The sequence below is a fragment of the Leptopilina boulardi genome, unplaced genomic scaffold, assembly GCF_019393585.1.
Source record: "Leptopilina boulardi isolate dan_hultmark-lab unplaced genomic scaffold, ZJU_Lbou_2.1 LbouV2_165, whole genome shotgun sequence".
Taxonomy (NCBI): Eukaryota; Metazoa; Arthropoda; class Insecta; order Hymenoptera; family Figitidae; genus Leptopilina; species Leptopilina boulardi.
The window spans coordinates 5,688,643-5,713,172 of record NW_026137713.1 but is presented as its reverse complement, the minus strand read 5'-3'; the positions used below and the strand labels follow the sequence as shown (position 1 = coordinate 5,713,172).

The 24,530-nt window shown below is 27.7% G+C and overlaps 3 protein-coding genes across 7 annotated transcripts in view; 1 reads left to right on the top strand and 2 right to left on the bottom strand.

Annotated features, from left to right (window-relative positions):
• Positions 1-145: 145 nt before the first annotated feature.
• Positions 146-5,439, bottom strand: LOC127277250 (protein SDA1 homolog). 2 transcript variants are annotated; one of them, XM_051298210.1, is made up of 10 exons: positions 5,282-5,439; positions 4,942-5,047; positions 4,766-4,870; positions 2,763-2,861; positions 2,137-2,652; positions 1,826-2,060; positions 1,608-1,743; positions 1,204-1,516; positions 483-1,133; positions 146-393 (listed from the first exon to the last, which is right to left on the bottom strand). In XM_051298210.1, exons 2-10 carry the CDS (start codon positions 5,026-5,028, stop codon positions 193-195), a joined length of 2,343 nt encoding a protein of 780 aa, XP_051154167.1. In that variant the 5' UTR covers positions 5,029-5,047; positions 5,282-5,439; the 3' UTR covers positions 146-192. The 2 variants fall into 2 exon arrangements, with proteins under 2 accessions (XP_051154167.1, XP_051154168.1); XM_051298211.1 differs by having other exon boundaries at positions 5,272-5,324.
• LOC127277251 (origin recognition complex subunit 5) lies at positions 2,963-4,870 on the bottom strand. Its single transcript, XM_051298212.1, has 2 exons — positions 4,766-4,870; positions 2,963-4,570 (listed from the first exon to the last, which is right to left on the bottom strand). Exon 2 carries the CDS (start codon positions 4,469-4,471, stop codon positions 3,170-3,172), a length of 1,302 nt encoding a protein of 433 aa, XP_051154169.1. The 5' UTR covers positions 4,472-4,570; positions 4,766-4,870; the 3' UTR covers positions 2,963-3,169.
• Positions 5,440-5,709: 270 nt separating the features above from the next.
• The window catches only part of LOC127277240 (beta-1,4-N-acetylgalactosaminyltransferase bre-4-like), a 61,255-nt gene continuing 42,434 nt past the window's right edge, over positions 5,710-24,530 (top strand). For 2 of the 4 annotated variants that reach the window (XM_051298176.1, XM_051298178.1), the window contains exons 1-3: positions 5,710-6,356; positions 14,408-14,462; positions 23,223-23,273. The gene's annotated coding sequence lies outside the window, so the exon portion shown is untranslated. Of the gene's footprint in view, positions 6,357-14,407; positions 14,463-15,178; positions 15,882-23,222; positions 23,274-24,530 lie in introns of those variants that run through there. The other 2 variants (XM_051298177.1, XM_051298179.1) reach the window with 1 other exon arrangement.

The following is a 24,530-nucleotide window of genomic DNA, read 5'->3' as shown; positions in this document are numbered from 1 at the left end:
GCGCTTTTTCAATTTTGATAAAATTGGGCGCTATTATTTGAATATTTTAATTTTTGAGAAATATAAAAAATAATTAAATAATAGAAAAGATAGTGAATAATCATACACATATAAAAAGGAAAAGGTTTAAAAGAAAATTCATTAATGATAAATATTTCTGTTTATTTCAATCTGTATAAAATTTTGATGAAATTACTTCATCTTTTTTAACGTTGTTAAATGATTTCTAAGTGCAATTTGTTTATCTTTAAATGAACGCTTTCCTTTTCCTTTAACTTTGTATTTTATCATTTGATAAGCTTTCTTTTTATTCCTCTCGCGATTTGTTTTACTGCACAAAGGATTTTGCCTTCCATCCTTGTAACCGAATTTTTCTCTTCCTTCTTGTCCTTTCTGTAATTACAAATTAAACAAATCACAAGAAAGGAAAATTAAATTTTTTTATTACACTAATAATCAAAAATTATATTAATAATAATTACCCGAACGCTTTCTAATCGAGATTCCTTGTCGTGCCTCTTCTTTTTATAGACATTTTCAATGTCACCAAGTTTCACCAATTCTCCACGATCTTCATCGTGTGGCCGTTTTACTCCACGTTTTGCATGCGTCACTTGTTGTTTAACTAAAGCCATATCAATTCTCTTAAAATCTTCATCCGTTAAAATTCTATCAACGGAAATTTGTGACGCCTTCTCCTTTTTTTCGGCAGTATATTCCGTTTTCTTTTGTTCTCTATTTTTTGCGAGCATTGCAATTTTCCTTTTTTTCCGTTCCAATTTCGAGGCATACGTTTTCTTCTTACCATGATTACTTCTTATTGTCTTTTGAGACATTGAATCATCTTCAATTTTACTTTCCGTACTCAGTTCCTCAATTTTAGTTTTCTTCTTGGACTTTTTAATATTTTGAATTTTATTTTTCGATTCTTTTTCATTTTTCTCGTTGTCTTCTTTGTCATTAATATCCTCTTCTTCTTCTTCTTCATCATCATCATCATCTTCCTCTTCTTCTTCTTCGCTATCGAATTCTTCGTCTTCTTCTTCATCAATTTCATCATCATCTTCCTCGATACTATTTATCGTTTGATCTTCATCGTCACTGTGCTTCACATCAATCCATTCATCGTCGTCCTATAAAATTATTTCATGTTTATTTTAAAAAATATAATAATAAAAAAAAATTAATGTTTTAAAAGCTTACGTCACTGTTTTCGCTGTCAATTTCAATATCCTCGGTTGATTTTTCAAGTAAAACTTCAGCGCCAGGTATAAATGTACTCGCATTGACTTTTCCATATTGTAGAGGCTCTAGGAACATTGTCGCCTCTGTTGGACGACCTCTGTCCTTTTTATTAAGCAAATCTGGCATCGTATTTCTGAACAATGCAATGAGCGATCGAGCAGCCATCATAACACTTCGTTCTCTGTAATTTTTATACTGCGACAAATCTCGAAGAAGATCTTCCGTCATGACCAACGGACATCGCGCGCAAATTTCTCGCACTGCATTCAATCTTAAAATCAAAAAAAAAAATTTTTTTTTAAACAAAAACAGGACATTTCCAGTAAAGCGATAGTTAAATTAAATATCTAAATAAAATTTACCCAATTGCCATAACATCTCCTGAATTTCGTTCAGTTACAAAATTATTCACCAAAGTTTTTAAAACCGGCTCTAAAACATCTGGCGGCACCAATTCATGTGACGCTTGAGCAACAAATTGTAACATTTTCGTAACATCTGAAAAGATTATAAATTAAATTGATTTCTTTTTTTTTTTTTTAATTGTTAAAGAAATATTTTTTCATAATTTGAATTTTACCTGGAATGTGAGGATGTAGATATTTTTGTACGAATGGATAGAAATTTAAAAGAAACAAATCATGTAAACCAATTAATCTCGACACAACATCAAGTGTCATGACTTTAATTTCTCGCCGATCATTATTTTTCTGCATTTGTTTAAATAATTTTTCCGCAAAACCTTGTGGATCGTGAATTAAATGTAAAGCTGAGAAATTAAATTGCGGAGCCTTTGATTTCTTCTTTTTTGATTTCTAAAATGGGAAAAATTAATTAAATAAAATTTTCTTTTAGAAAAAAAAAAAAAAAAAATTATAAATAAAAACCAACGGCATAAAGTTGTTTCGCCTTTTTCAATTGTTTATCTCTTTTTTTTGTTTTCTTGTTCACTTTATTGGCAAGCATAACTTCCTTGACATTTGGTTCATCGTCACTGTCACTCTCATCACTGTCCTTTTCATCTGGATCGGTACCCAAAAAAAATCGTAAACTTGTTGCCATTATTTTCATTATTTTTGAGAAACAACCAGTTGCAATGACATTCACAGTTTTTGCATCGTTCCACACATTTTTCCTGTATAATTCAATCATAATGTCTAATGACATTCTTGCCGCTCTATCGTTCGCATCTTTGAGCATGGTGAACATAAAATTTTGCAAAACTGTATTAATTTTTGCATTTTTGTGTTTTGCATTGATATTCTTTATATCCGTTATAATATGAGTTTGTAAAAATTCCCGTAAAACTTTATCTTGACATCGTAGAAGATTAAAAAATAAATTTAACAACGCTGTCGGTTCCAGGAGTCCTTTATTACGAAGCAAAATTAAAGCTTTGCAAAATGTCTGTTAACAATAAAGAAAAGAAAAATTTTAATTTAGAAATAATATAAAAATATAAGTTCCTGCTTTGAATGGAAATAATATATTAATTTATTTAAATATTAAATATTTACCATTCGCATGTCATTGTGAAGAACTGTATTGTGCTTCTCGAGAGTGTCAATTATATCCTGAGGAAACGTGACAAGAACATCTGGATAACAATGGGCCACCTGAGTATTCGAAAAAAAAATGTATTTTCATTAGAATAGCTCGGGACTTGAAAAGAAATTTGTAGCCACTATTTAAAAAAAAAGAAACACGAAATTAAGAATTTTCTCTTTAAAAATACCTTTATTCAAAAATGTTACAAAAGTACAAAAAAATTAATAATAAATTAATAAATAGTCGAGATTCATCAATGAAAACTTATATTCTAATTCAAAAAAAGAACAATTTCAAAAGTCAATATTTGTACCGTACGTGAAGTGTTTCAAACAAAAAAAAATTATTTTCGTGAAAGAATGTCAAATATTACGAATTACTGATGCATAAAGTCGTAGAGATAATTTTTTAACGGGAAATTAATTATCTTCGAGATAACCATTGCAAAATCATAACTCACGCAACATTTGAACTTGGGTTCATCGATATTTGAATCGCCGACAGGTGTAAGCAATCCCAATTCGCACATGGTTGGAACTTGTGAAATAACTTTAGTATTAATATCAACATCTTCCTCGACAATACAACAAAAAATCGATAACATTCTTTGAAATGGAAAAGTTTTAGGTCCCGTTTGCGTATTGAGAACTTGTTTTTTCATACTGACATGTGCTCTTTTACGTCTTTTTTTCGTTCCTTTCATAAATAAATATTTGTCCTCTTTCACCGGATTATATGAGGCCAAAAATGAGGCTATTAAAATATATTTTGCATAAATCGGAAGTTCAAAGCTTTGTGCCAATTTTGTTATTGATCCAATTTCATTCGACAATTGTTCATTTTGAACAAAATCATCCGACGAGACACGTAAATAAATTACTTCTAAATTTTTTTTGAAGACATTCACCACATTTAACCAAAGACTTTTATTATCATCGGAAGTACATTTTCCGTCTGTAATTGGTTCTATGTATTTTTCAAAATTAATTGACGCCATATAACGCAACTCATTCAAATCACGACAAAATCGATAAAACACTGATAAAAATAAATTTAAATAATTTTTATAAAATGTCTCATCACATCCCTTGGGTTTATAGAACAATAAAATTCTTGCCGTCTCCTGCTGTGTATATGGTGGAAAATAAAATTTAATTGACATCTTAATTTTAATGATGGAAAAAAATTTATCCCACGTAAGATCAGTGACAAAAATTGGACAAACATTCATTTCTGATAATTCCCGAAGACGTAGAAGACTGCGAAAAAGTATCGGTTTATCTCTTAGATATTCGCATTTATCGAAGATAATTATTATTGGATCATCATCATTGGTGAATAGAAAGCGTAGTTGCAAAATAAAATCCATTAATGAGTCAACCTTGAATGGAGATTTAAAATTATCTTCCGATTTTAAATTTATATCGGTGAGATCCATGAGAATGTCCTCGAACATGTGTTTGTTGGTTAAATGATCAACGCAATTGATCACCGAGTATTTGTATTTTAAATGATTCACAATACTCTGAATGATAAGTGATTTTCCACTCGCAATGTGACCATATGCAAAAATAAACTCCGGCAACGGTTCATTTGGAGCGATTAAAGAATAAAATCGTCGAATTATATTATCTCGACAAATAATCGTTTTTCCTAGAGCCTCGACACACTCCTCCATGGTTAGTTTTTTTTTTTTTTTTAATTTGTAATAACTGATTGTTGTTAAGAAAAAAAATTTCTCAATCCACTTGCTCGACGAACTTTTCTATTCTCAAACCTGCAAGAGAAATAAAAAGTTCGTCGATACAATTATAAAATCGTTTAAAAATAAAAAATAAAACGATGGTGGCTACAAATTTTGGAAAATTCGTAAATTGTTTTTTTTTTTAATTATCACAATATGAAAATTAAAACTTTAAAATTGGGAAAATGTAAACATTTTTTTTAATTTCAGTAAATAATCAAAACTTACCTGGGCAAGGAACATAGACACTACATCGAGATCTTTATCGAATTTCTCTGGATTTAAACGGAATACTTCCAAAAATGATTTAAAATGATTGTGTTGTTGAAGGAACTGTAAAAAATTTTAACAATTAGATATACGAAAAATAAATTAAATTTTTTGAGTGGATGTGAAAATCTTACTTCTTCTTTGTACGATTCTGGATCACGTTTTATTAAATTCTGCAATTGCGGAAGATTATCCGGTAATTGATTATTATGCCGAACCATTATGTTCACAAATATTTATCTGCAATAAAAATAAATATTTTTTTTTTACAAAAGACGTTAATATATACTCAATGAGTCGAATATTTTGAGGTTAGGAAAATATTCTAAAGAAACGCAGTAAAATTAAACAATCAATTAAAAAATAAGTAAATATTTTAACAATTAACAAGTTCTTTTAGGAATAATTTTTAACATGCAAATAAAATTAAATTGAGAAAAATGAAATATAAAAATAAAACAAACATTAATTTACCATAGCGCCAAAAACGTGGACCTTTCGCGCAAATGTTAACGTAAGTCGTGTAAGTTGACGTAAATTGATTTTTCTAATTACAATATTATTGCAACTTCTTCTATTAAATACAAAATTATTTTTAATAAAAAAATAGATAATATATATTATTTATATAAATATAAATATAAATATTTATAAGAGTAGTTAAAGAAGTTTATTCAAATCAAAAAATAATTTTTTTATGTAAAGCAAACTGTTTTACCGTAAGTGATATTTGAAAATATTTGAAAATCGCGCCTCTAGATGGAGCCAATGAGCAGTTTGTTGTCAAGATGGATCAGATAATTTCAACCAATAGGATAAGATAAGATACAAGGGTGCAAGGACAGTGCCAATGGTCATTATTGTCCGCAAGGGGCGCTGTTGGCGCAAATCCTGATTTTCCTCTCTCTTGATTTTATTGTCGCCGCCGTTGTCCGAGATGTTTGCAAGAAACATCCGGATGTTTTGTGAAAAAGCGCGGGTTCGAAAATACAACACCTTAATATTAAATGTGATAAGTGACATTAATTGTTTTCGAATCATTGTTCATCGATCAACATTCACTCGACAATTTGAAAAAACGCGAAATTCTTTCTAAAAATCTGCGTTACCTGGAGATTTATACACATACATACATACATCAATGAAAAGGTGTATTCATGTGACCTCAAAGTAAATGTGCATGACATGTATTTAACAATGGGAGTTTACATATTCGCAATAATTATTGACAAACATTGCACGTGTCCATTGTCATGACACGTGCTTCAACAATGCCAATTGTAAGTGAATTACAGGACTAATCATTATGAATATATGAAAAAAGATCCATTTTATTCAACAATGTAAATGGCAAAATTCCAGAATTCATCTGGGTGTCGTCTTTTGCATTGATTTTGTCTTTTTTTACAAGACAAGTGCCAAAAAGAAAAAATAAACTTTGTCTCCTACAAGAGAAAGTGTTAAATAATAGTGGAAACCATATTTGCAAGATTTTTGTATAAATTATCTGGAGAAAGTTTCACGATTCTGACGGAGCTAAATATTTTTTGTAAGTGTATTTTATATTTCTTTTATTTAACTGACTTGAGTTTCCTGTGTAACTAACACCATGAAAATCATCATTCCTGTGCATGAAATCCTGTTTACTTGACAAGTCGATAATGCAACCGGCTTAGCCAGTCACGTGGCGATAGTAAAGTGCATTAAATTCCATTATAATCAATAAATTTGTTAAAGTGGAAACCGATTTTTTCATATATATATACAGGTATATAAAAACAAAATTCTGATACAAATAACCCAAAAAAATTAATGAAATTATGATGTAGTGAAAGGGTTTGTTTTCATTTTTTTTAAAATTTATTTTCCTGGTGTGTTTTTGAATTTATTAGTTAGTAAATAATTGTTACTATTTTGGTGTTATTTTTTCTGAATTAGAGGTTATATTTTTATTACTTTTTTTGTAGTTTAATAAGAACTTTTTAAAAATTGAATCTATTAACCAAATCTATCAAAAATTTTAATTTAGTTTCTGATGTATTTTTACATTTTCATATGAGAAAGTTATTATTTTTTCATTTCGTTTTTCTTGCTCTTTGAAATGAATATAAAAGTTTATAGAGAATGAACCTGACCGCTCCACGAAATATTGGCATATTCAGCACGTTCGTTCCAATTTCGCTTCAAATACAATTTACTGCCAGAAGTTATAATTAATATCTTCCTTTTGCTTCCATTCCATGCACAAGAAATTCATTTTCAAGTTGTATATATATATATATATATATATGTACCTATTCACTATATTCTCTGTGAATATTAAAATGTCAGTTGAGTGAAAATAACAGGTGCTTCAGACACGTTATAATGTATCATAAAAACAGAAAATTATATAATCGAATTCATTCAATTAAATCGTGCAATTCTTTTGAAACATAATTATGGAACGTAAAATTAGAAACTTTTATTACTTTTTTTTTTGTTTTGTTATATTATTTTGCATTTAAAAACAAAATAAGTGACGAACAACAATAAATCTTGATATGGACTTAACAAATGATTACTAAATGCGAAAGCGTCGTTGCAATTATGCAATGGAAATTGTGTTGGACTTTCATTAAATTGTTAACGTTTTCAATTTGCGGTGAAACGCAATTTTATTGTGTACATTATATAATTTTTTTTGTTAATTATCACACTCGTACGATCTATCAATTAATAATACAAAAAGGACTTTTTTTTCGGTATTCATATTCATGATGACAGTATAATTTTGTTTGTAATTAACATTTAATATTATCGTTATTGAGATTAAGGAAATGTGTGTATTTAGAAAAAATGTTTATTTAATATTTATGTATATAAAAATTACATTTCCGGTTTAACGGAGATGAGCACTTAAAGCAGAGTAGTAAAATTCAAAGAAAAGTGGTAACTTTAATTAGTCCATTGGGTTTCTCGTTTCCTCAATTCTCTCTATATAATTTTTCTTTTTTATAACACTCTCTCCTCTTTTTTTTCATTTTGTCTTTCGTTCTTCTGTGCGCATTTTCATATCATTTCCTTTTTAATTTCTTAATGTTTTCCCCGCTTAAGTTTTAGTTGCCTTGCAACGCTTTAATGAAGCCAATTTCAGTTCATGATAAAAAAAAAAAAGTTAGATTTGCCTAATTTTTATATTGGATTTTCTAAATTAAAATCCTTTTTTAGGAAATTTTACTTTCACAAAGACATTTTGGGATGAAAATTGAGAGATCTGAGAATGCGGGACTATCATGCTATTACAATAGTGTAATAAAAACTTTTCGAACCTGTATAGTGAAGATGAATTACGTGGGTTCTGAAAATTGCGGTGGAAGATGTGCTAACTCTTTGAAATCGATATATAACTTTCGAGTAGTTTTCAAAACTCCATACCCGTGAGAGAGAGAGAGAGACTTTTCTTTTCTGGTTTAAATTTCTAAACTTAGAAGTTTAAAAAAAAAGAAAATTACAAAAATTGTTCTCCAATTTAAATTAAATTTTTGCCAAAGATAATAAAATAAACATATAATATTTATGTGAAAGTAACAATCATTGTCGTTATTTTTAAATTGGTAAATTACACCAGAACAAAGTATCTCGTTTGTTTTATATTTATATATTATCAAAAAACAGTGAAGCAGGGAATTATAATGAATGTAAGTTTAGGAAATTTCTCGTTAATTTTATCAGCGAGTTGAATTTCGTAGGATATTATCGACATAATCCCAACAGAGTGCCGTTAGTGCATCATCCAACCTACTTGTGGTGAATGTAATGGGATATACTCGTAACATAAATCGCAAAATCCTGCACGCGAAATTGTATTTTCTACGATTGGCCAATTGCTTTGCATCATGTCCCGAAAGTTTTATGTAATTCTTTTATATATATATAAGTGCATTAGCCTTTTTTAGTCTTTCAAAGTATATATATATTTCCACATTACTGATCCACTTAAGACAATTTTTTAGTAAAAAGATCTAAATTTCTGCCATGTTTCATTTGAATCGATTGAGAACTATTTCCGTTTTTTTTTTTTTTGCACTCAAATAATTTTCTAATGTTGCCATATTGTATATTTAATGAGACATGGATACAAAGAAAGAGACAAACATTTTGAGAATAAGAATAAAAAATTTCTTTTAGAAATGTGAATCCGTATATAGTTGAAATTACATGTCTCGTGTGCATTTCTCCAAAATAAGGTAGCAACCACTTTTCCTGCTTCCTTTTGAACGCTTTTCTTTATCCCTAGTCTCCAGGGATTTACCGGTGGAAATTCAGTGCTTTCTGAACCACGGCAAAGCTGAGATTCTTATTTTTTACTTTTTTTTTTTCTCTCTCTTTTTTCTTACGATTTAGTGTCGAACGAGTATCAACATTCTGAGTTCGAAGCAGCTCAAGTAAGAAAACTCTTTTTATTATATCTCTAGTCGTACAAAACCATTTCTCAATAAGATATCTCTAGTATATGTCGAAAAAAGAAACTGGAAAAGGTCAAATCTCTAGGAATAAAAATAGTTTTTACATTTTTGATAGTAAATAAAAATAATTAAAATAAATACAATAGAAAAAATATTCTTATATTTAAAAAATTTTAAATTACGTGAAATAAAAACATATATCATAGTTTTTGAGATAAAATAAAAATTTTTAGATACGTCAGGGGTACGCAAAGAGGGAGGGAGTAATAATCAGTATTCCTTTGAGAGTCGAAAACAGCTTATCAGTTGGTGCATTGCAGCATGCACTATATTTATTCATTTCCCCCCCCCACAAAAATCGCAATTCAGAATTTTCGTTCAATGTAGTTTTTTTAAAACATATTTTATCTAATAAATTACAAATTCATTTTCGAAAAAAAAATGGAGAAATTAGCAAAAACTTTATTTGCCTTTTCTTCTTTTCATTCGAAAAAAAAGATCCGCTTTAATCTGTATGTACAGAAAGATAAAGAGAGTTAAGCCAAAGCGGATTCATATAGTTTGGGTATATATAGGTATGCGAAAAGTTTAGGAGTCCAGACTCCTTCAACTTGCCGAAAATTGTTGTTATCCCACAGAAACAACGTTTTTTGGGGGAAAACTAATTACTACACACAAACGTATGCAACGATCCAGAGTAAAACTCAGTTAATTAGAGACAAATTAAAAAAAAGAAATTTGAAATAAATAATTTATTTGAAACTCTATAATAAATTAAACAATGAAAATTTGGTTACAGTTTATAGTTATTTCTTTTTTAGGGAATTAGGGGAATAATAATCCGGAAATAGTGTTCATATGCGCGATGATATACACAAATGGGCAGAAAATGATATCACATGCGTGAGTGGAACCCGCCTCTTTCGGTATGCACACACTCAATCTGAGTCAAATGACCAGCGAGATTGCTCGTTCTATAGTGAGCAATTAAATAACTATTCGTCCAAGTGGTTTCGGTGACTAGGTTCCTGTCTATTCTCCAGAATAACAGTCATTATCAGAGGGAATTACTTCCAGGCACAAAACCGCTTGTTAATTTATTTGTATATTAATGTGTGCTCCAACATTAAATATATAATCATAAATTGTAGACTACATAGACAATTTAGGTAACTGCTTATACAAACTAAAATTGCAAAAGTGAAAGAATAAATTTATTTATTAATATTTAAATAAAATAAAATTAATTCTCCATTGGAGATCGGAATCATAACTAATTTTTGATAATAATGTAAGAAATCGATAGATATGCGTTATTAAAACTTGAGATTCTGCAGTTTCCTTTAATGGGTGCTGTTTCAGCAAGCTGGCGCAAAATGTGATATAAATTATAAGTGTACAGGTAGCTGCTATAGCCATTATGTCAGCCGATCGTTGATTCTGGGTTTACGCCACTCGCGCGCATTTGCGGTAAATGGCACCAGCCATAATCGTTGATTCTAGGTTCCACAACACACGCGCACATTGCGGTGGCAATAGTTCCGTTATTTGTGACCGTAAATAGCAGATTGGGCAGTGCAATGCAACACAATGTTGCCAAAGATTATTTCTGTCTTCAATCAATTTTGTATATAAAAACAATTTGGTTCCCAAAAAGAAATTAAAATTTCATAGGCGCAATTATTTCATATTGTTTTGATTCAATTGAAAATATACAATTTCGATTTCTTATTTTTTTGTTAAACAAAAGAATGAAAATTGGCCTGTTTCCAAAAGGAATCTTAGTCAGCAATTTAGAAATGAAAAGTGCTTCCTATACATATATTTTTGGAATATATTTGCCAAACTGCTTTTTATATTGCTCCACATGCAAATTTCGTAGAATAATTTTACTTGTTCTTCAGTTTTAGAAAATTTGATTGGACAAAATTGTTTGATGGACTAATTCTTATATAGAACAATTAGAGTTGTATGTAGCATTCAATGCCACTAGTAAAATAAAGAATATTGAAAAATAGTGGGTTTCATGCGACAAAGCTATAGAAAATATTTACGAACGTCATTTTAAAAATACATATATGCATAGATCATAGGAGCTTTGAGAAATGGTGCAAGGAAAAATATATTTCCATTTTCATTCAGTACTCTTATCTTTCGTTTCGTGATACATGCTCAACGTTTCTCTACTAACGATCCGATCCCACATAGCACAACTTCTTGCTGTGAGGTTACTATAAGAATATCTGTAGGGTTTGTAAGATTATCGTGTAAGCCTACAGTAAACTTGTGGTCATCTTAAAAATTTATCCATTACAGTAAGCTTACACAGTAAAGACTAAGGTAAGCTTACACAGTAAGGTCGTGGTAAGTTTACATGGTAAGGTTGTGGTAAGCTTCCACGGCAAGGTTGTTGTAAGCTTCCCGCAAGGTTACTGTAAACATAGAGTAATATAAAAATATATTAAAAATAATTATATCATAATATCACAGAAAATTAAAAGGCATTAAAATAAGCTGCAACGCTTATTATTTTAATCCAATTTTTCTTATTTTAATCCATTTTAGTATTAAAATAAGCAAAATTGGATTAAAATAATAAGCGTTGCAGCTTATTTTAATGCCCTTTAATTTTCTGTGATATATTATATTATAAATTTTTTTTTATAAAAAATTATATATTTGGTAAAGTACTTCACAGAAAATTAAAAGGCATTAAAATAAGCTGCAACGCTTCTTATTTTAATCCAATTTTGCTTATTTTAATCCATTTTGGTATTAAAATAAGCAAAATTGGATTAAAATAATAAGCGTTGCAGCTTATTTTAATGCCTTTTAAATTTCTGTGTTACCACGACCTGCACGGAAAAAAAGAAAAAGTAATTTTTACTACTTTCATAGTAAAATGGGATCTGTCCGAAGTTTCTGCGCATCTATGGCAACTTTTACTCCAAAAATAGTAAAATTTACTCCAGAAATAGTAAAATTTACTCCAGAAATAGTAAAAATTATTACAAAAATAGTAAATTTTACTATTTTTTGAGTAAAAGTTGCCAGAGATGCGCAGAAACTTCGGACAGGTCTAATTTTACTATGAAAGTAGTAAAAATTACTTTTTCTTTTTTTCCGTGAGCTTACTGTGTAAGCTTACCTCAGCTTTACTGTGTAAGCTTACCTCAACTTTACTGTGAAAGCTTACTGTAATGGCGGAAGTTTTAAGATGACCTCAAGTTTACTGTAAGCTTACTCTCTAAATCTGAATCAGTCATATTTTACTGATTAGCATTAGAAATCTACTAATTGCCATAGCGAGAATTGAGCAACTGACAATTAGTAGAAATTTACTGATTCAATTAGTAAAATATCAATTACTGATTGAATCAGTAATATAAATATATGGCAGCGGCCACAAAATCTACTGATTTAATAGTTAATTTTAAAGGTTATGTTATATACAAATTACTTTTTTACATAAGTTTGCTTGTATACACTAATTATGTTAGTAATTTTCAAAAAATAACTGAAACTTCAGTTAAAATAAAAAAGTACTGATTGAATTAGTAAAATTTCTACAGATTCAGATTTAGAGAGTACACGCGGTAACCTTACAAACCCTACAGATATTTTTACAATAACCTCACAGCAAGAAGCCGTGCTATGTGGGATATTTTGAAGGCAATTTGGCAAACTCAAATATACATCACATCAAACACTTAGGAACCACATTATAATTTTGAAGGTAAGGTTAGAATATTAAGGGTGAATTAGGGGTGATCAAATTTCAATTCCCGTCATGTGAAGGTATATAATTGAAAATTATTTCAACGACTGGATAAATCTTCTAAATAGAGAGAGAGAGAGAGAGAGTGAGATGATTCTCAAGGGAGTTGATCATCAGCATCAGGTGTTGAAAGTACTTTCCGAGTTAATTCAGTCTGTTACTGAAGCGTCTTAATTTTCATGAGGAACGCTATTTTCCAAGAGTCTCTTAGAGGGTTGGAAAGCGGACCAGACATGTGAGTTATATATTATGTATGACCGTGCCTTTAAGTTCCATCTTAGAAGCACAAGGATGCATTAGAGTTGATGTTTGTGTTGCCCAGGCAAATAATACATTCTGACATACGCCAATTTGTAAGTAGCTGTCATGAATTCAGAGATGAGGCGAGAGGTGAATATCTTTGAGAAAATCTGCAATATCCATTGTCAATCTTCTTCTTCTTCTACTTGTTCTTTTTGCTGTATTATAAGAACATTGAAACGAGAAATTGCTTCTAATTATTTTGGTTGGAAAATTGTTGGAATAAATGTTTGGTTCTTGGTTCAAATAATGTGTGGAATGTGGAAGGATTGAAAATCACGAAACTCTCTGAATGTTGTTTCTTCTGTATGCCCTTTTTTCTCGATATTATTCTGAACTGACTTTCATTCAAGTCAAAATTCAACCTCCACTTTAGGAGCAAATGCTGACGGTTGTAGCATATATAGTGATGGGTTCATTCTTATTCAGGTCAGGTTGTCATTCTCAATAAAAAGTAGTTTCTGTCTCTCTCTCTATGTAACCATTTAAAGTTTTGGACATTCGAAAAGCTTCATTTCATGGTTTCAACAGTGCAATGTTTAAGGAATTTATTGTCATTAGATCAAAAATAGAAACTGATTTTTATTTATAATTAAAAATTAACGTTTAATCAAGCTAAAACTGACTATAAAAACGTAATCTAAATTTTTTTGGGGCCTTTAAGGTCCCTTTTCTTCTAGAGCGTCAAATATTTAATTTACAAAAAAAAATTGAATTTTTTAAATACACCGGATATCCTGACGTTCTCAGCATGTGAGTCGCGTGGGTTGATAATTCAATATCCTTGATAGGTCGTAAGATGTATATACGATCAATACATAATAATAAAGAAAGCATAAAATTATTATTAATAGCGTCATTATAAATACTTTTATAATAAATTATCAGAAATGCTTTGAAATTATTATTTTTAAATAGAACTGAATCTGCGTATATTAAAAGGCATTTTATTATAGTAATAGAAATAATAATTACAATTATTATTATTATATCTCGTAAAAAGTATATAATATAAATAGAATGAGAATTTAAATTCTTATTTAATAACAAGTATTTTTTTTTTCTCTTTTGCAGAATGGATTTATCATTTTACTGAATGTGCGGGCTTTATGGACGAAGTGAAAATGAGGTAAGTACATACACGCATTTTTTTTTTTTTTAGAGTTTCACTGATTTAATGTTGCCGAAATACGGGATGAATTCATGTAAAACAGGAAGTGCGCATTTTTTTGCACCCGTTAAAATTAATTAAAATGCATATATACGCACTTTCAGTGTTTAATTTGGGTCGAATTTTTCAAGCGTATTTCCTTGCCTTCGTTTTGCATATCGAAATGTAATCAATGTCGAAATTTAATTTATTGTTCAACTTCACTTTCATTTCGAGTCTTCGAGATGACAATAATTATAATTGTGTGTCAATTTATAATGTGTCCAATCTATATATATATATATTTTATAATTATAATTACTTACTTTTTTCCGCGTGTAATGTTTAAAAAATTAAAAATACTTTCAAATTTTGTTTGTTTTTGCAAATCAGTATTTTTGGGGTTATTGAAAAATATTTTATTTATTTATTCAGTGATAAAACATTTTTTGCAAAAAATCGTGGAACCAATAGAAAATGCTTACTGGCTGCATCTGATCCAATCACACTTTGTGAGAAGGGCGCGCGCGTGCAGATAAAAGAGAGAGAGAGAGAGAGAGAGAGAGAGAGAGAGAGAGAGAGAGAGAGAGAGAGAGAGAGAGAGAGAGAGAGAGAGAGAGAGAGAGAGAAAGAGAGGGAGTTACGAAAGGCGCGTTCGAGTTCACTCGACTAATAACGAAATAGTCTGAGTTGAGGCTCCATACCGATATGATACATTTGAATTTTATTCGTTACATTTCATGTTTCGAATGAAACACGTGTTTTCTGGTTTTTCAGTTAATTTCATCTTTACTTCTCTATCTCTCTCTCTCTCTCTCTCTATTGAGAACGGTATTTTTTTCAATAGGACATATTGATTTTGAACATTTTTAAATTCATTATTAGTTCGCGGAGAAATTTAAAGTTTATTTAATAATTTTATAAACGGAATTATTATTCATATAGAAATTGTGTTTGGACCTAGAAGTGTTTCAATGTTAAATTTTCTCCCGAATTGCAAATATAATATAAAACAATAATAATTATTATTATAGAATTCCGTAAGAAAAAAATATAAAAATTTCTAATGTGTAAAAAAAATAGTGTAAACAAAGGGATTTAAAATATCTACAATTTACGTTCATCAAGTTTGAATAAAAAAAAAAAAAAAAAAATTGTATATCAGATTGCATCTGCCTTGACAATATATATATTTATGTTATGTATATATATAATATTGTGAAGCATGTTACGTGTCAAAACAAGCAGTGTCGTTGATTGATAACAGACAGTATAAGTTTGCAAATTGTTAGATTTCGCGAGACAAGAATATCACGCACAAACGAGAGGCAGACAATCAGCTGACTTTGTGTCAATTATCCCGACCAACAATAAAATAAATCCAGATAATTTGTCGAGGTCGGTATATATATATATATATGTACATTGGTGTCATTCTTCTTTTTTAGAATGACTATTCAAAAATTAATTAATGATTGCATCATTTATATTTTAATTTTTTAATATACAGAATTTAGCCTAAATTTATTTCTAAATATTACATTTTTTTTTACTAAGTATTAGTATGTTAGTTTAATAATAATATTTATTATTTAATTATATTTATTTAATAATATTTAGAGTAATAAAATTTATTTTTAAATATTTAGAAATAAATTTAGTGCAAAATTTGGCTATTGAATAAATTTTTTGGTATTCTGTGAATCTGATGGAACTTGTGAAGAATTAAAAATTAAAGTTAGGTGGTGTAACAATCGGTGGTTATTATAAATAATGGTAGTTGCAATTATATTTGTATTTTTAATCGAAAGTAATAACATATTTTATAACAGATATAAATTTTGATAGTTACATATTGTAGTAATTAAAATTGATCGAAGTTATACATTTTATGGTGATAGTTAATGTAAATTAATGGTAGTTACTGTAATTGGTTAAAATTGATAGTATTTTTATTTTTGATTGTATATAAATTTTATGATAGTCTCATTTTTGATGGTCATATTTTTGGTAGTAATTTTATGACAGTCACATTTTATGATAGACACATTTTATGGTTCTTAAAAATTACAGAGTCACAATTAAAATTGTCCTATAAAATATAGTCGCATTTACTATATATATTACTGTAAAAATTAAAAAACTATAACAATCCATTATTTAATTATAGATTTTTGTTCGATTGGTAAATTTCACATCTACGTAGTTAATAAATATTGAATAAATTAATCGGATTTCGTGAATTTTACTATCGAGTTATCACGCAAATGGTTAAAATTAAATGAGAGCTTCATGTAGCGTGGAAATCCCAAGAGTCCTTTAAAAATACAGCAATAGAAAGTTGAAGGGATTTAGTGGTGAATTTTAAAAAATTTTCACATTTTATTTCTAGAATTTAATTGTTAATTTTAGTAAATGTAATACGTATATTTATATCTGTTAAAATTATTTGAGTAAAATAAAAAAATAGATTATTTGATATCAGAAAGTAAGGAATTTAAGTTACAGAAGTTTTTTTTATGATATAACTATGTGGGTGATTTTAATTACTTATAGTGTTTCAATTAAAAAAGACTAATAATTTTTCTCTCGGGATTATAAATTATGAGAGGGGAATGTTGACAATATATAGTGTTCTGCAAAAGAATTAAATTAATTAAATTATTTAATGTTGTTGATTAATTAATAATAATAATTATTGCTATACATTAACGTGGAAATGAAAAAAAAAGGTTTTTCGCAAAAAACTAATTTAATACACTTTATTTTAATACCATTATATTATTATTATAACGTGTGAAATATTTCTATGGCCTTGTATATAACGTACAAAATTGTGTGGTGATTATAGTGAATTAGTCAATTGCTGCGTAATTACTAAAGCAGGGATTTAATAAAGTATATTCGCTACTGTACGTACACTATTATATAAAATCTGTTGAATAGTAGTTATGGTACATTTTTTTTTTTTTATTATTTTGAAAAATTTTGTTTATTTAAAAAAAGGATTCTCATATTTTATTTGTATCCATATAGATTGACCCAGTTTCTATATTTCTGATGGTTTTGTTTGACACGAATGAACTTAATATTGCAGTATTTGCGGTCACTGATGATGTAAAAATAGTAATTTTTTTTAAATTATGTAAAGTCTGCTATTATAAATGATAATTGTTTGCTTTCAAATTTGCAGCAGTGACATTTTAAAAGAGGAATAAAAAAAAAATGAAAAATCGTTCATTCTAGATCATAAAAAGATATATTAAAATTATAAAAACGGTTCTTTATTGAAATTTAATTACTTAATATTAATTTACTAATTATTATTATGTTGATTTACTAATTAACATTATATTGATTAACTAATTAATGTAATATTGATTTACTAATTAATATTATAATTATTTTCTAATTAATATTATAATATACATTTAATAAAAAAAATTTTCTTTTTTAAAAAAATAATAAAATTGAATATTTTTTATTTATTTTATCAAAGGAAAATTTTTTTTTGACATGTGTATTTTATTTTGAATTATATTTTTGAAATTAAATATTTATTGTTTTGAACAAAAATTATTCAATCGGTTCAGTATATTTTTGTGTGCTTGACATCTTTTTTTTTTTTTTTTTTTTTTTGTTAAAAATGCATATATAAAAAGTAAATTCACGGCTCCCTTTGTTTTAGCGGATTTAATATATATATATATATATAGATATATATGATAGATTCTTTTTTTTCGCGCTCCCTTTAGAATATTGAAAAATTACGTTAAAATTCTTTCTGTTTTTAATTTTCAATTGACGAATGTGTGCGCGATTATTAAATTTTATAGAAATATATTTCACTTCACTTTGAAAAGCACTCAACAGAAAAGCCGCACCAGACGGATTTCCGTCAGATTACGAATCACGCGAAATTAGAACTTCAATCGCGTGATTATCGCTAACCAAAATGAAACTCTATTTCATGACGTTTTGTAGAAAGAGGGAATATCGGGGAAAATACGAGTTTAATATTTATATATAGTTTTAATAAATTTATACTATTTAAATTTTTTAAAAAAAAGTTAATTTAATTTTTTATGAAATTATTTATAATTTATATTATTATATTAATAATATTTATTGAGAAATAAAGAAAATATTATCGAATTTATGAAAAAATTCCTGCTTTTAAATTAATCAGAAATCGTAACGTTCAATAATCATTATTTTTTTCAAGAGCGGAAAAACCAATTTTTTTTTCGCAGTCATCTATATGTATATAATAGACGTTATTTACAATTGTATTTTCCTTGAACTGATTTGTGTAGTTTTTCAACAATACAACAAATCCTACAATAGATCGATCAGTGAAAATCGTGTTTCATCAGGGTACAATTTTTTTTTTGTTGATATTTCTCGTTTATAATAATTTCGTTAAGAATCAGAAAAAATTTTGTCGAAATAACTCTTAATTTTGATTTAAATTTTTATACAAACCAAACTTTTGGTTGAACCAATTTTTAATATAAAAAAAAAAAATTATTTATTACCAATTTTGACTATTATTGATTGTAATTTATTTATTAATATTGACAGAAATTCAAACATAAAGTTTAAAGTTACAATTATTTTTAAAATTAAATTGCGGTGGAAAATTTACAACGTGGTTTTTCGGTTTTCGTGCGTAATTGAGACTCGCGCGTAATATGATTACATAGCTCAAATCTCATTGAATTAGTCTCATTCAGAATCATGAACGTGATGTGTGTTTCAAATAAATATTTGTATATTATACACTCTCACAAACATTGCAGTATATTTTCAACATTAATTAAATTTTTAATTACTTTCTCTAAATTACTCAGTTTTTGTCTCCTATATATATATATATTTATATTATAAATAATATGTATTTTCATGAAAATTATTCGATATCTTTAAATAATGGTCAAAACAATTCGGACTAATAATAATCCGGCTTTAAAACGCACCAGTAACTATAATAATTGATTAATTTAATTTGAAGCCGCATAGTAATCCCGATTGCAAGACTGATCGGCTTATATAGCTATTTATAGCTCTACTTTTATTTTTTCAATATTTTTTAATAATAATGTTTAAAACTATTTTGAACTTAGAAACGTGACATTTTTATACTTCTTTTTTTTAATTATAATTTTTTTTTTTATAACTTTAATATTTTTTATAATATTTTATATGACATTAATTTATAATATAATATTTCACTATATATGGGCCTACGAATTTTAATGTTGGTACAGATTTGTGCGCGCATAGATTTTGTGATTTGCGTTATTCATTGCTCCATCAAATATCGGAATTGTCTCGGGATTCGTGCGGTTCTAGTTGGGGGCCACTACGTTTTACGCAAATGGAAAATGACCGTCATCTGCATATACACACGCTTACATAATAGTTGTCTGCCAGTAACGGTAACAGTAATTTGTCACTATGCATCAGGAATGCTCTCACCATTGGTGTTTAAAATATGGCTCTGACTATCAGGACTGTCGCTCCAATCAGCGCTGATAAAGAGATTTTTTTTTACATTTTTTCTGTTTGTATTAGAAAAAAAAAAAAATTAAAAAAAGAATATAAATATTCACTGGAATTTTTTTTTCAACTTTTTTATACTGAAAAACGATCATTTTTATCAAAAAATAAAAAAAATGAAATCATACTTCCGGTTTTTTTTTTTGCAATCTGTAATACATGAAATAAAAAAAATTATATTTAGTCCCTTTACGATAAAAGTTAAATTTCGTAATCCGGAAACGTGATACATAAAATTATAAAGAACTTCTTTTGTCTTTTTCTACTATAATTGATTTTGTACAATATAAATATGGCAACAAAAATATTATTCAAATTTATCGCTTATTTAATTCATTAGCATTTTTACGTAATTATTTTGTTTCTGGTTTTGCAAATAGAGAGCAGATCGCAGATTATATATAGTGTATATAATTATTTTAATAGAATAATTTCTGTGAAGATTATTTTTTTTTATAAATTGAGAAAAGTTTTAACTAATTTCAACTAGTGACTCACTTTTTGCTTTTGTTAGTAAATTAGTATATATTATTTATTTGTCATGTACACGCGGGTTTACAAAATTAAAAACGCCTTTTCGTACTAATTAGCAAATTAGTTACTAATTAGTAGTACATAGTTAATACTATAATTATTAAATTAATTGCTAATTAGTAGTAATTAATACTAATTACGAAATTAGTAAATTAATTACTAATTGATTGTAATTAATATTAATTACAAAATTAGTAAAAAACTAATTCAAAAGCAAAAAGTGAGTCACTGATTCGAATTAGTTAAAATTTTTACTAATTCAAATTTAGAGAGTGAGGAGTGAATTGGCTGGTAAAATTTTTTTTTTTACAGAAACGGAACACATTTTTAGCGCGCGCATACGCGTCCTTCGATATAAATGTTCTACCATACACAGACTCTCGCGAAAAAGCGTTCTTTGCGGCCACACTTTGATCATTTCAGCGTTCGCATTTAAGTATTCAGTTTACTGCACTGGAGAAGTGAGACTCACGAGGGCATTAAAGTATTTCATAATTCCTTCTTTCTCTCGCTCACTCTTCTATGAGTTGTTCACATTGTGGAAATTTGTTAAAAATTCATGTTTTTGGTTTAAAAATAATCTATAATATAGAAATTTAAATCACAAAAAACATTCTTTTCTATACGCAAATTAAAAAAAGTAGATTTTATTGTTTATAAATAATTTTATTATTAATTATTAATAAATAATAATAGTTACTTATAATAACTTATAATAATTACTCTCTAAATCTGAATTAGTAAAAATGTAATAATAATGTAATAATAATGTTTACTAATTTAAATTAGTGACTCACTATTTGCTTTAGAATTAGTTAAATTTTACTAATTGTTAGTAAAAGTTACTAAAAATTAGTAAAATTTTACTAATTGAGTAGCAAAAAGTGAGTTACTAATTCAAATTAGTAAATTTTTTTACTAATTCAGATTTAGAGATGTACTATTTAATAATAATAATATTTATTTAAGATAATTTTTAATAAAAATTGATCTAAAGTTGTTCCAGTTTTAATTGATTATTAGAATTAAATTCCTAATCGAAAATAATTTAATTATATACATAGTCGTTTTCTTGGTTTGAAGAATCACCATCAGATTCTTCTTGAGATGCTCCCTGACATTGCCTTAAAGTTACGACTTGGTCGTAAAACAAGTAACTATTCGTGAGAGGCGACAGTCATTAAAGTTCTCAACGTGTAACAAATTCTATGCCATATAAAGAGTCGCGAAGGGAAGTGATTGCAAAGGGGCGTAACCCTTTTTTTTAAAAAAAAAAAAAAAAAAAGTCCTCTTCAACTTCCTCCAGAGAGATTATCTCGTCATATCGACTTTTCGCGCGCGGTAAGTTATATAACTGTTACCGAAGATTACTAAATTAGATTATTAAACTAAGTAGCAGAAAGTTTATCTTCTCTCTCTCTCTCTCTCTCTCTCTTTTAATGTATGGTTTTGATCTCTTCTTTTTGGTAATCAGTAGTTTTTATATTCATCTGGCACAAAGCAAAAAGAAATTCATTTTGATTCAAATAAAAATATTTTCGAATAAAATAAAAAAAAAATCCTAAATAATGTTTACTGGGAATTTTTGGTTCGCTTTATTATTCCTCTCTCATGGAACAAAAGTTTTATGTGCAAGAATAATGCTTTTCTTTTCTTTTTTTTTTTTTTTTGACATAAATCAAACGTTCCCCTCAATTTCCTCTTATTAGCCGTATAGGTTGATAAAGCTCTCTTTTCTTGTAAGCGAGCGTCTATTTTTTCTCAATGGCTTTGCCGCAGTATTACGAATTGCTGCACGCTCGAGATACCTTTAAATCCTCTTCTTTGACGAAACATTTTATATATTGGACTTTTAGTATAGAAATTGAAAGAAAAATATATTTCATATTTGTGCATTTTAGTCAGCGCGGTGACCTTTTAGAAATGACTTTTTTTTATATATAACTCCCTCGGTACATTATTGATATTTGCAAAAAAAAAAAAAAAAAAAAAAAACAGGAAAACACTAGTAAAGAATGTTAAAAAACTAGATTGAAAAAAACCGGAGGTCGAGGGTTAATCTGAGCCCTGCGCGAAGTGTCTCTATTCACTTCCTTTTTTTTTAGCACTCTACTTGTGGTCGACATTTTTTTTCTTCTTCTTTTTTTGTTGAGGACGTTATCGCACTAGCCAGTTGTCACAAACTCGTTTTTTTACATCAACTTTTTTTTTATTGCCTTCTAGAGTGTCAACTTTTTTTTTTAATAGTACTACACTTTTTTTTATAAATAGCAAAAAAAAATTATTTTAATATTTATTGCGGTATTTCATTTATTTATTAAAAATTTTATACATAATTTTCCTGACGAGAAATATCGAAGTTTAAAAAGTAATTTCGATTTTTGTTTTTTATAAAGTTGAAAACTCTCTGAAATTCAATTTCATCTTCCAAGATAATATTTAATTGAAATAAGGATGGTCTTTATAGTTTGCTTGTAGGGCTGTAGAAAGAGTAAACATAAAAAAAAAAAAAAAAAAAAAATGTTGAAATAGATTTTGCAAAAATAGTTTGAAAAATTGAATAAGGATTTCTCTTTAATAAAATTATAATTTATAAAATTAATAATAATAAAAAATAATTTAAAATTGAATTTTTTTTTCCAGGTTTGTCTATCCGTGGATCATCATCAGTGAATGCTTTGCAGAATTTATCAGGTATTGTTTGTTTTTATAAATTTTAATTACAGGATTTGTTTTTTTTCGCACGATGATGGGTATAAAAGAAAAATTATTTTTAGCAAAAAGAAAATAAAAGAAAGGGTATAAAAATAGGTTCATAAATGTCATCGTTCTGCATCGAGGCCGAACGAGTTTTTTGTTTGATCGCGTGATTATAATCGTCTGCGTGAGTTCTTGCACGCACTAAAACTAAATATAATAAGGGTGTCGAAGTGGCGAGGAAATGATGGGAGTATCAAGTGGTAGAAGTGAGTCAGATAACATAATAAAAAGAGATATATATTACAAGATGAGACTGTGTGAATGGTGCCTATGGCGTGGTAAAAGAGAAATATCCATTCACTGTATATATATATATATATATATATATATATATATGAGAAAATGAAGTGTGTAAGGTCAGGGCTATATTCCAAAGCCTCCGTAACAATAATTTCTTACCTTCTTATTTTAACCACAGAATATGCGCTATTACTCAAGCACGCCGCATAACATTCAACTACTTTTAACCACACGTCTCTTAAAATGAAATTCATTATTTTACTCTCTGTCTCGTTCTTTTCATTGTTCTTTATTCTCATCAAATTTCATATTCAAAATCAGTGAAAATTTTTTTAAACTGAACAATATTTATTAGTTTGAATAAAAATTCCCAATCAAAAATTTACTAATAGCGCAGTACTGGCGCAGTACTGGCACCCAGTATTGGCGCCACAGTTGGCGTAATTTTGGGATGATTATAATGTATATAATTATACAATTAGCTATTTAATTATTTTATTATTCACTTTAATTATTTGCGCATCAAAATAAATTTTTGAAAAACTTTTTGAAGAAAATAAAAGTTTTTTTTTAATTTTTAACAAGTGTGTTGTCAAGAAAATTTTTTTAAATTTTTATTTTAAAAATTATTAATTTTTTTATAAACTTATTTATTTTTAATTTGATAGTTAAAATTTTTTTTTTTGTTTATTGCATATCTGAAAACAATAAAAAAAAACTTGCAAAATGTTTTGGAATTAGTCTCAGGAAACTTTTTGTTTAAATAATTTTACCCACAGAAAAGCAAAATAAAATACCTTTAAATTTTCAAAAAATAAAATCAAAGTGAAAAAATTTTTATAAACAAAATATTTAAATAATAAAATAATGAAAAAAAAAAAATAACAAAATAATTCATCAGGTTCACTCTATAGAACTTTTTGTAAACTAGTATTAATTAAAAAGAAAATC

Coding starts and splice junctions, on each gene's coding strand:
- LOC127277250 (XM_051298210.1), bottom strand. CDS start 5,028: ATGGTTCGGCATAATAATCAATTACCGGATAATCTTCCGCAATTGCAG. Junction 2,862..4,765: donor TGTCTATGTTCCTTGCCCAG/GTAAGTTTTGAT, acceptor TCGAATACTCAG/GTGGCCCATTGTTATCCAGA. Junction 2,653..2,762: donor TTCACAATGACATGCGAATG/GTAAATATTTAA, acceptor TATTGTTAACAG/ACATTTTGCAAAGCTTTAAT.
- LOC127277251 (XM_051298212.1), bottom strand. CDS start 4,471: ATGGAGGAGTGTGTCGAGGCTCTAGGAAAAACGATTATTTGTCGAGAT.